The 12,191-nt window shown below is 36.5% G+C and overlaps 1 protein-coding gene across 11 annotated transcripts in view; it reads right to left on the bottom strand.

Moving 5' to 3' along the window:
- Wnk3 (WNK lysine deficient protein kinase 3) overlaps positions 1 to 12,191 on the bottom strand; it is a 143,013-nt gene that overhangs the window by 31,941 nt on the left and 98,881 nt on the right. For 8 of the 11 annotated variants that reach the window (XM_063280058.1, NM_001411818.1, XM_039099806.2 and 5 more), the window contains exons 12-17: positions 10,902 to 11,049; positions 9,241 to 9,357; positions 5,680 to 5,835; positions 5,548 to 5,599; positions 4,135 to 4,272; positions 2,888 to 3,798 (exon numbers count right to left, since the gene is read on the bottom strand). In XM_063280058.1, the coding sequence (XP_063136128.1) occupies positions 2,888 to 3,798; positions 4,135 to 4,272; positions 5,548 to 5,599; positions 5,680 to 5,835; positions 9,241 to 9,357; positions 10,902 to 11,049 (1,522 nt within the window). The remainder of the gene's footprint in view (positions 1 to 2,887; positions 3,799 to 4,134; positions 4,273 to 5,547; positions 5,600 to 5,679; positions 5,836 to 9,240; positions 9,358 to 10,901; positions 11,050 to 12,191) is intronic. The other 3 variants (XM_017602071.3, XM_063280059.1, NM_001163607.1) reach the window with 2 other exon arrangements.

Genomic DNA, 12,191 nt, shown 5'->3' with positions numbered 1-12,191 from the left:
CATCTAAAACAATACTAAAAGCTATCAGAGCCAGTAAATAAACTCAGCAAAGTTCAATGACACAATCCCAACACTAGGAGGAGTGGTTCATATCTATAATTCCAGCACTATGAAAGTTAAGATAGGAAGACTGCCATGAGTTTGAAGCTAACCTGGACTACAGAGTGGATGCCTTGTTTCTTTTTTCTTTTTTGGTTCTTTTTTTTTTTTTTTTTTTTTTGGTTCTTTTTTTTTCGGAGCTGGGGACCGAACCCAGGGCCTTGCGCTTCCTAGGTAAGCGCTCTACCACTGAGCTAAAATCCCCAGCCCCGGATGCCTTGTTTCAAGAAAGAGATAGAGATAGAGGTAGAAAGAGAGAGAGAGAGTGAGTGAGAGAGAGAGAGAGAGAGAGAAGAAGAAGAAGAAGAAGAAGAAGAAGAAGAAGAAGAAGAAGAAGAAGAAGAAGAAGAAGAAACTCAACTGTATCTCTACAGACTAAACAATGAAGATTCCAAAAAGAAATTCATTATGGTTTGAATGTCCACATCAAAACCATGTTAAAATTTAATACCTACTGTACTGTTTGGGAAGATGAAACAGGCAGAACCTTTAAGAGGTAACTGAGTTATAAGGAGCACATTCTATTTAATGGCAAAGTAATGAATTCCATGCCCACTTCAAGCTACATAGTGAAACTCAGTCTTTAAAAGAAACATTCAAAATTATTAAATCAAGAGAGGGACCAATATGTGTATTATTTACAAGTTAATAATAATGACCAAAAACAATAATAAGAAACTTGTTTAGGAAGTATTGTTTAGATTTATTATTCTTGTGAAATGCTTTTGTGCTTACTCATTAATTCTATAACTCAAAATAGTTTATAAAAAAATTTAAAATGCAAAATATACATATACATAAAAGTATATGTACATAAATACAACATGCATTTTTGTCTAAAAACATAATACATATACAGAAATATACTGGTATAAATATTCATACATTAACTAAAACTGTATCCAGAAAAGATAACAGCTATGTTTGCAGGTTTGGGAAGGTAATAAGATTTTATTTTATACACAAGTATATATTATTTGTATAGTAACGATGACACAAATTATGGTGGTAAACATTTAGGAAAAAAACTTATGATATAAGGTAAAATTAAATGTTTCAGTATGTTGACCAATGTGTTTATAACAAAATATTATTTTAGAGAAAATATGTGATAAGCATGTAAATAGATCTATGTAGTCTTAAGAAAATTCAAAGACAAGCAGCAAATTGTTAATTGAGACTTCTGTGACTGAACAGGTAGAAAGGGGAAACAGGGTTAGGGCTATGACTCAGTGATACAGTACTTGCATAGTATGTGTTTGGTCCCTGAATTTTACAAGAAAAAAATGCATGGAAAGAAAAAGAAGTGGACTATTAATGTTCCTACATTATATAGGTGAGCAATTTCAATAAAAATCTAAAATCCAAAATCTGAAACTTTCTCAATACCAATATGATGATGCTATTAGTGGAACATTCTAAATCTGACCAACCCCATTTAAATGTGTTGCAATTAAAATGAAGGTGGATCAAATAATATTATATAAAATTGTTCACATTCTTCATGTATAAATGTATTAAAAACATAAATGGGTTCTATATTTAGATTTGAGAATAGCCCCAAGACATCACATTTCATATACAAGTATTCTACAATTCAGAGACTCTAAAATCTGGAAAATTTATAATCTTTTCTTTTTTTCTTTCTTTCTTTTTTTTTCAGAGCTGGGGACTGAACCCAGGGCTTTGTGCTTGCTAGGCAAGCACTCTACCACTGAGCTAAATCCCCAACCCCTGTAATCTTTTAATCCTAATCCTTATAGCAAAAACTTTTTCTTCCTGTTCCTTTTCCTCCTTTAAAAAAATAACTATTTCTATTTTCTTTGCTAATTGAGTTTATTCTTTGATAGTTTTGATAGTGTTTGTAATGAATTCTTATTACTCTTCCCCCAACTCTCATCTCCCTCTCATCTTTATCAACTCTTCTTCTCCCAACAAATGCTTTTCCCACATCCATGTCTTTACATTTATTTTTGTGAACCACTGAGTTTCATCAGGACCATGCATATAAATCTATGCTTGGGACTTTTCACTGGAGCCTGGTGAGCTAACCATTGATTAAACAACCGAAGCAATGACTGTCTCTTTACTAGAATTTATTAGTAGCTTATAGTTCAGCAGGGAGTGGCTGGAACCTATGAGCCCCTCTTAGACTTTATTTGTTGTTTTGTGACAAGGTCTCATGTAGTCTAGGCCTGCCTCAAACTCAGTATGTAGTTGAAGATGATCTTGGACTTTAGATCCCACTATTCCTACCTCCTTAGTGCTAGGACTATGGTATGGTTTATCATGCTTGCTTAAATGTTCTACTGTTTGAGATACTGGTCAAGCACTACCACTGAGCTATATTTCTGGTTCTTTTAGAGGTTAAGAAAAAAAGTATTATGATTGTGAATGATTTTTGCTTTAAAAAATAAGTAAAACTTTTCAAAACAGTAAATCAATACTATAAAATTGTAAGGAAATGAAGTAACAGTTCTTAAGTTTTGTTTTTGCAGTTTCACTTAAGTTGAAATAAAAAAAAGTATGTTCCTCTTATCCACAAAATAATCTATAAATATACACAGTGCTTATGAACTGCAAGTTAACTCACCAGAAAGCTCTCTGAGATGGACCCAAAACAGATCTGCCATTTCTACTAAGTTCTGAGTAACTGCAGCCTATGTCATAGTCTTGTGACTATGACTAAGTCATAGTCTTAAATGACAGTTACTTCTGAACTTTTTAGGAGAAAAGACATTTTTTTGAATTCGTAAGCAAAGAATAAGAATTTAAGAAAGGTACTTACGTGTAAACATAGCTCGCTGGGTACAGAAGTTATCACATTCAGGTCTCTTTTGAGCACTGGTATATGAGCAGGCTGACTTGCAGCCACATTCGATAGAATCTTAGAGCCTGTTGGTTGGAAATTCGGGGATTGTGCTTGGCTATCTTGAATCCCACAGTGACTGATGGCTATGACTTCTGGCATTGGGGAGGATAGTATATCTTCAGCAGAGGAAGAAAATGGAGAGTCTATGCTTTGAGTATCCTTCTGACTCTCAGGACAGATGGTAGAAATGCTGTGCTCTTGATAGAGCAGGTTTCTTAATTTTTCATCCAGTGTTTTAATTCGATTGTCTGTAAACTCCATTTTTGGAGGTCGTTCCCCATCTGATTCCAGGATAGTCGCAGGTAGAAGCACAGTTGGTTCAAAGCCAGGAGTCTGAGTGGCACCGACAGCCTTAGGAGAACTCGTTTCAGAGTTTACTGTGGTTTCTCCTTCTTGTGAAATAAACTCTGCATCTATAGTTGGCTGCTGTACTGATAAGGATTGAGGCTTTTGATCAGAAGATACAAGTACTGACGTTACAACAGCATTACTGCCAATCTGAACTGATTCACCAGGATGGGACATAAGCACATCAGCCGGAACAGCAGCTTGCTGACATGGATATGTAGGTATGAACATGCCTGCTTGGCTGGTGAGTGCCTCACATCCAGCTGGATCTGGACACACCAAAGTAGCAGAATAATTGGAAGTATCAGTAGCTGGTGCCTTTAGTTTGTCATCTTCTGCTTGATAGGGAACACTCGTCTGCTCCGTTTCTACACTAGCACGTTCACCAATCTTACCATCTAACTTGGAGGTGAAAACTACATGATGGCCTGGAACAGTGAACAGTGTGTCCTGTGATATTTCTTGATTACTTGTGTTATCTGGAACAATAACAAAAGAATAGCTAAGTTAGAATGAATACAAAGTGCAAATACAAAAGTCAAGAGACAAGAAAAGCAAGGGACAAATGAGTCTATTTAACAGTATATGTGTAAATAAAACCTACAACATCACAGAATTCAACGGTCAAGAAAAAAATGACATTGTTTTTTTAAAAAATATTGAATAAAATGAACTGTTATATATCAATGTCTTCCAAATGCTTATGAAAACTGTCATAAGTATAAAATATTTGTGAAAACAAATTAATGATATAATTGGTAATTTGTAACCAAAGCATCCAAGTCCATATAAAGCTGGAAGATAATAAAGCTTACTAGGAAATGGATGTAACCCAGGCACCATAGCCACGGAAGGCTGAAGGGAAGGAGGAGACTGCGCCTCACGATTTTTTATTGTTTGGTTGATACAAAACCGCCAGCGACCAACTGGGGATGACTGAGGAGCAGATTCATCTGTAGAAAGATTTACCAACACATTACACACTAAGTAACCGTCAATTTGTCCATGTTATTAAATAAAGAAATCAAGTTAAAATTAGCTTGTGTTGACTCCATTCCCAATGGTACAAGGATAATTATAAACCATAACATCCTAACCTTGACATATAGTCTACAGAACTAAGTATAAGGTATGTATTAATAGGAACCAAAAAGCAAGGCACTCTATTTAAATAACTGGGACATAGTTTCTCCATTAATATTTATAGCTGTTGTTGTGCAGCCTGATTATGATTGTGTCTAAGTGATATCATTGTGATATAAAGCCATACAAGCATTAAAGTGTACAGAACTAAGAAGAACCAAAACTACAGAACCAGAAGAAAGAGAAGTAAATCCAGCTCATGGCAATATAAAAGTAAAGTAAGCAAATCCCTACATCTGTAAACTTTCTCAAGTAACTTTCTTTGGAATGTTATCTTACATTGTCAGTCAGAAACTCACTCAGATTTCTGCTAACCAACAAAGTAAGATACAGATGTGCTCTGGCATCCTAATAGAGTTGAACTAAATTTCAGGATAATGGTATCTGCTTCCACTATTCCCACACCACCTTTTGCTTCTTTATGTTGTGTTAATTCCTTCAGAGGTCTTCATGATGCTATGGTTCTTCTCCCCCTACCAGACATTCTTAATATACCCATTACCAGAGCTAAGAAGAATGAAGAGATAAAGTTATCAGAAAAGAAAACCGAAGAACCCCAATTTTAGTTTCTGGAAGTTTATCTGGTATCTGATTTACAAAGTTATTAGTGAGCAGAGCTGGTAAAAGTATTATCATCAGTGAAACTGTCAAGTTTTGAATGACTATTAAAACATGATGCAAACTTAGAACATAAGAGATTTTAGTTAAAATTCTTTTGTTCATCCCATGTCAAAGTAAACAAATTACTAGTTAACATTCAATAGATCATCAAAGGTCATCAGCACTGGGACTGCCTTTTCTGGTGACATACCGTGTAATGGCTCCGAAGTAAGTTGCTCATAGAAAGAATCAACAATTGGGTTTTTTAAATCTCTGGGCTATAAATTTCTTTCAAATGTGTAAAAACATCAATTTATCATCAAATTAATTTATTGGTTAATATCTTTCCCTATGAATATATATATGTGTATATATATATATATATATATATATATATATATATATATATATATATATATATATATCAAGATTCCAATATGCCTTGCTTTAAAAGCCAAATGGTAAATTTTATTAAGTATACTTACTGCTAGTTTGAGTGGATGCAGAATTTATCAATACTTGTTCAGATGATCCTGTCTGAAATAAAAATGAATGGGTAAACGATGGTGTTCCTGGCAAAGTCACCGAATGACTTTTTACTACAAAAGTGTTCTTACTTGGTTACTGTTAGATTCCAAGGCAACAGAATCAACACCAATAGATTTTTCTGCAGCTGAGTGGACATGAAGGATCTCCTGGGCTTGACCTACGATAGCCCTCAATTCCTCTACAAATTTTTCTTTCTCATTTTCCAGCACAAAGTTATCTTCAACCTGTCAAGTAAAAGCCAATTTCTTCATGAGAATAAATTCATTTTCTTCAAAATTATAATATTTCAATGGGGATTTCCATAGGAAAATAACAAAAATATGTACCACAAAAATAATTAAGACCAGTTATAAAATGTTTCATAATGCATTAAATTACTCTGGGACTACTGATACTTGTCAGAAAAAGCCATTATGCTTTGAATATCTTGAATTTTACAAATTGGCTATAATTTCAATTGAACAATACAGAGAACAGGAGACCTTGGGACACTCAGTGTTAAATGGTATGTCCCCATCAAATCCCTCCATTCAGAGCTCAAGAAGCTATGCAGAAGAGGAAATAAAGACTGTAAATCCCAGAAGGGATGGATGGCACCAAGGAAAAAGTGTCTTCCATACACAGTAGGACATGAACTAACAGAGAGAGTAAAAGCATGCACAGGACCTGCCCAGGCCCAAGGCAAACAGTCCCAGCATGAGAGAGATAAATGGATAGAACCTCACATTCTAACCGTGAAGCTATTTCCAATTGTCATCCCTTACAAAGGAAAGATTTGTTTTCTCCAACAAAATCTCACTGGATATATAAGCCACACCCAGTTTTCTAAAGAAGAAGGCATGGAATTGGATGTGTAAGAAGATGGGGAGGATCTAGGAGGTGATGAGGGGCAACAAACCATGATCAGAAGTATTTATTGTATAGAAAAAATATTTTTAGTAAAACAGTATAAAAATTAGCTATAACTGAAAGAATGTAAGACAGCAGGGGATTATGGTATGCACCTATAATTTCAGTACTTCAGAAGGTTGAGGCAGGATGATAGCTCAAGATCAGTCAACTACATACCAGACAGAGCCTATGTAATTTGACCTTGTTTCAAAGCAACAACAGAACAAGAATATAACTGAGACAATGTTTAAAATTAGCATGTTCGAACCTAAGGGTTTTCTAAATCAGAACATGAAAACAACACCAAGCGTGATAAATTAGAGCCTGACTCTTCATTATACTAAATATGAATGAGAAATAGGAAACAAAAGACATACCAGAAAATGCCATGTTAAGGTAGATGTACAATGGACAAAACTATTAATTTATTAAGTAGTACAAAAGATAAAGCATTATGAATTATTTACGCCCTCTATCTCCTCCATCTATACAAAAAGAAGAAAGAGCAGGAGAAGAAAAATACTAACCTAAGCCAAAGTATTCAAAACTATTTTAAAAAACTCAACGTGGTCCTAAATAAACAACTCAGTTAGCAAAATGCCTGATGTATAAGAATAAGAACCTGGGGGTTGGGGATTTAGCTCAGTGGTAGAGCGCTTGCCTAGAAAGCACAAGGCCCTGGGTTCGGTCCCCAGCTCTGAAAAAAAAAAAGAATAAGAACCTGAGTTAGACTTTCCAGCCCCCATGGAAAAAGCCAGGCATGGTGGTGTGTATCTGTAATCCCAGTGCTGAGGATGGGGTTGTGGGTGTTGGAAATAGGAAGATTTCCTCACTGGCTAGTCAGTCTAGCCAAATCAATGAGCTACAGATTCAGTGAGAGACCAGATCTCAAAAAAAAAAAGTAAATTGCTCAGTGGTTAAGAATGCTTGCTAAAGCCTTATTTATAATAGCCAGAAGCTGGAAAGAACCCAGATGCCCTTCAACAGAGGAATGGATACAGAAAATGTAGTACATCTACACAATGGAATACTACTCCGCTATGAAAAACAATGACTTTATGAAATTCATAGGCAAATGGATGGAACTGGAAAATATCATCCTGAGTGAGATAACCCAATCACAGAAAGACACACATGGTATGCACTCATTGATAAGTGGATATTAGCCCAAATGCTTGAATTACCCTAGATGCACAGAACACATGAAACTCAAGAATGATGACCAAAATGTGAATGCTTCTCTCCTTCTTTAAAAGGGGAACAAGAATACCCTTGGCAGGGAATAAGGAGGAAAAGTTTAGAACAGAGGCAGAAGGAACACCCATTATGAGCCTGTCCCACATGTGGCCCATACATGTACAGCCACCAAACTAGATAAGATGGATGAAGCAAAGAAGTGCAGGCTGACAGCAACTGGATGTAGATCTCTCCTGAGAGACACACCCAGAATATAGCAAATACATGGGCGAATGCCATCAGCAAACCACTAAACTGAGAACGGGACCCCCGTTGAAGGAATCAGAGAAAGAACTGGAAGAGTTTGAAGGGGCTAGAAACCCCTTATGAACAACAATGCCCAGCAACCAGAGCTTCCAGGGACTAAGCCACTACCTAAAGACTGTACATGGACTGACCCTGGACTCTGACCTCATAGGTAGCAATGAATATCCTAGTAAGAGCACCAGTGGAAGGGGAAGCCCTTGGTCCTGCCAAGACTGAACCCCCAGTGACTGTGATTGTTGGGGGGGGGGGGGAGGGAGGTAATGGGGGGAGGATGGGGAGGGGAACACCCATATAGAAAGGGAGGGGGAGAGGTTATGGGGATGTTGGCCCAGAAACTGGGAAAGGGAATAACAATTGAAATGTAAATAAGAAATACCTAAGTTAATAAAGATGGAGAAAAAAAAAGAATGCTTGCTAAGCAACCATGAGAGTCTGAGTTCAGATCACCAGCATCCATATAATGAGCTTGGCATGGACTTAAGTAACCCAGAACTGTGGGAAAACAGGAAGATTTCTAGGGCCTGATGGCTGCCAGTCTACCTGAAACACTCAAGCATCAAGACTAGGAAGAGATTTTATTTCAAAAGAATAAGTTGGAGAATGACAGAGGAAGACACGTAAAGTCCTCCTCTAGCATCTGCAGGTGTGGGTATGGGTGCCTGTAGCTGAACACTTGCATATACATGACATACACAAACACCACATGCACACACATAAACAAATAAAATAGAGAGCAATTGAGGCTAGCACCCAATGTCCTCTGTACTCCATGGACATACCCACAAAAACATGTAAATACACATACGACAGCATACTCATAGATTAAAAAACCCCAATGTACTGAGTAACATAACTTGAAATTTTATGCAGAATGTTAGACACATTAAAATTACCTAGGTGGCTTAAGTCAACCAGGCACCTATATAATGACATTACCATTTAAAGTTATAATATTATTTTAACATACAGTCAGAGATTAAAACATACCAATCTGAAAAAAAAACCTTATTTGCTCGGATAAATTCAGGAAAACCAGAGAAAATGTAGTAAAATTCTTATGAGCAATTTTCCCCTATGCAAATAAAAAATCTTCACATATTCTATCTAGAGATGAGTGTAAATGAATGAATGAAGAGAAAACCGAGGGAAAGACGAAAGGAAGGGAGGGGAGAGAGGATAAGAGGGGAGACAATGCACACACTAAGGGAAAAATAGTACTATCTCACTATACTTACCATATAGTCAGCGATATCCTCAGGTGCATCACCATCAACATCAAACTTGAATGTGACCATCTTGTTGTTATGTGTTTCCAGCTGACATTCCACCATGTTGTCCCCAGAGACTGAGACCTAAGTACACATATTTAATCATTCTAAGAGACATTGTTGTCTTGGCTGAGGATGGAACACAGCTGGTAGAGAGCTTGCCTATCATGCACAAAGCCCTAATATCATCCCCAGCACCACATAAGACAATTGTGAGGTTCACATCTGTAACCTTAGTACTTGGGAAGTAAAGGCAGGTGGATTAGAAATTTAGGTTATCTTTGGTTATATAGTAAGTTTGAGGCAAGCCTTGGCTATTATCAGACCCTATCTGAAAATACTAAGAACGAAAATAAAATCACAACATTTTACAGGGAGTGACTAGATGAGCTCACATACAACATATTCAGCAACAGTTACAGAATAAACCTAAAGAAAACAGGAAAAGAGATGACTAAATTATATCTCTGTACAAGGGACTATGTATTGCAGACATTTAAAATATATTATTCAAATGATTTACTGGTATTAGAAACATGTACATTAAGCTTTCAAAACAATATAAAATAGGTTTTTAAATGCATCTAAAACATATATCATATTGGATAGAGATATAGGCTTTAAAGTCTGATCTGGTTTCAGATCTGACTCTAGCATTTGGTAGTTGAATGGTTTAATGTAAATTATTTTTCTGGTCTTGAGCATCTTTATTTATAAGATGGGTATACTATTATATAGGGTTTTTGGAGAGCCTGATGAAAATAAGATATTTTAATTCCTGTTATTTTGATTTTGGTGGTTTGTGTGTGTGTGTTTGTGTGATAGAGGTGGGTAGAATTGAGTGATCTGAAGGTGCCAGGGACACCACAAGAAGACTTGCAGAGTCAACTAACCTGGGCCCATGGGTGCTCACAAAGACTGACCAACCAAAGACCATGCAGGGGCTAGACTAGGCCTCCCTGCACATATATAGCAGATGTGCAGCTTATTCTTAATGTAGGTCACCTAACAACTGGAACAGAGGTTGTCCCTGACATAGTTGCCTGCTATTGGATCCCCTTCCCCCTAACTGGACTGCCTAGGGGGGCAGGGAGGAGGCACTTAGGCTTATAAGAAATAGATGTCCCAGCGTGGGGTGGTACACAAAGCAGGGCTTCCCCTTCTCTGAGAAGGTGAGGTGGTAATGGTTGAAGGAATTTGTAAGGATGGGACTAGGAGGAGAGAAGGAATGGGATTGGGACCATGATTGGGATATAAAGTAAATAAATAAATGAAAAAAAAAACTAAGTACAAAAAATTTGGCATACCTATCACAAAATAAGTCAATATATTTTTTGCTAACATTGCATTATTACAATGTTAAAATGTGAATATTGTATATAGACATAGAAAAAATAGAATACCTAAGCTCTGAATAGTGATTATAGGAATTTTATGTTCTTCCTTTTATCTCTTATAATTTCCAAGTTTAATAACTAATTTTCTGATCAGAAACTCTGAATTAAGGAGAGTTGAATTTATAGAGTGCTTTGCAACATTCTTCATTTACTTCCATTGCATTGTTCCTCTCCGAGTCTCCAAGATGTCTACGTGAACTCTAATCCAGTCATATATACATACACACTGACCTGAAGGACAGTAAGCTGGAATTTAGTCCCCTTCTCTGGTCGGGGACAGGAGGCTCTTCTTTGTTTGATCCGATCCTGTTTGCCATTTCCACTTGGGGTATCAGGGCTATTGGTGTTTTCTTTCACAGATGTCACATCTTGATTCAAGCTATTGATTAAAAAAAGGAACTTATTCCAATCTTAATCATAAAATCTAAAGAAAACTTAAGATTATAAAATTGTAAACTTAAAAATCAACCCATGTAATATCTTTATAAATGGTATGGTTATAAAACTGTGAATACACTTAATACCACTGAACTGTACAAGTTAAATGGGTGAATTATATAATAAATAAATTGTATTTATCTTAAACATTTATTTTTATTTTATATGTGTGGATATTAAGCCTGCATGTATGTGTGTGTACCATGTGTACATAATGCCCATAGAGGCCAGAAAGGAATGTCTGATCCTCTGGGACTAGAGTTACACATGGTTGTGGCTACCATGTAGGTACTGGGAATTGAACCCTTGTCCATTGAAAGAGCAGTTAGGGGGTTGAGGATTTAGCTCAGTGGTAGAGCGCTTGCCTAGCAAGCACAAGGCCCTGGGTTCGGTCCTCAGCTCCGGGAAAAAAAAAAAAAAAGAAAGAGCAGTTAGTGCCCATAACTGCTGAACCATCTTTCCAGTCCCACAAATTATATTTCAATAAAGGTGGTTTTGGAAGTTATAAAAATGATATACCATTTATACTTGCCATACATTTTTATCACAGGAATATGAATAAAAGAAAAACACTGCATAGGTAGCAATGAATAGCCTAGTAAGGGCACCAGTGGAAGGGGAAGCCCTTGGTCCTGCCAAGACTGAACCCCCAGTGAATGTGATTGTTGGGGAGAAGGCGGTAATGGCGGGAGGATGGGGAGGGGAACACCCATAGAGAAGGGGATGGGGAAGAGTTAGGGGGATGTTTGCCTGGAAACCGGGAAAGGGAAGAACAAGTGAAATGTAAGTAAGAAATACCCAATTTAATAAAGATGGGGGAAAAAAAGAAAAAAGAAAAAAAAGAAAAACACTGTCAGACACAGTCCACTATGAAATCTTTTACTAAGGAATATTCTTAATTTAAGAGGCAATCTTGATCATTTTTTTCTTATTTGGAGATTATATTACTAGTATATTCAAATGAAGCTTCAAAAATGAATATATATTCTTCCTTCATAAGGGAGATTTACCTCAGCAAAGAATAAGCAGACTAAGTATAGGAGACAGAAAAAATGCAGAAGGTAAAGCAAACGATGAAAATGA

Source organism: Rattus norvegicus, chromosome X (assembly GCF_036323735.1).
Source record: "Rattus norvegicus strain BN/NHsdMcwi chromosome X, GRCr8, whole genome shotgun sequence".
In the NCBI taxonomy this organism is placed as follows: Eukaryota; Metazoa; Chordata; class Mammalia; order Rodentia; family Muridae; genus Rattus; species Rattus norvegicus.
This window is presented reverse-complemented; position numbering and strand designations above follow the sequence as displayed.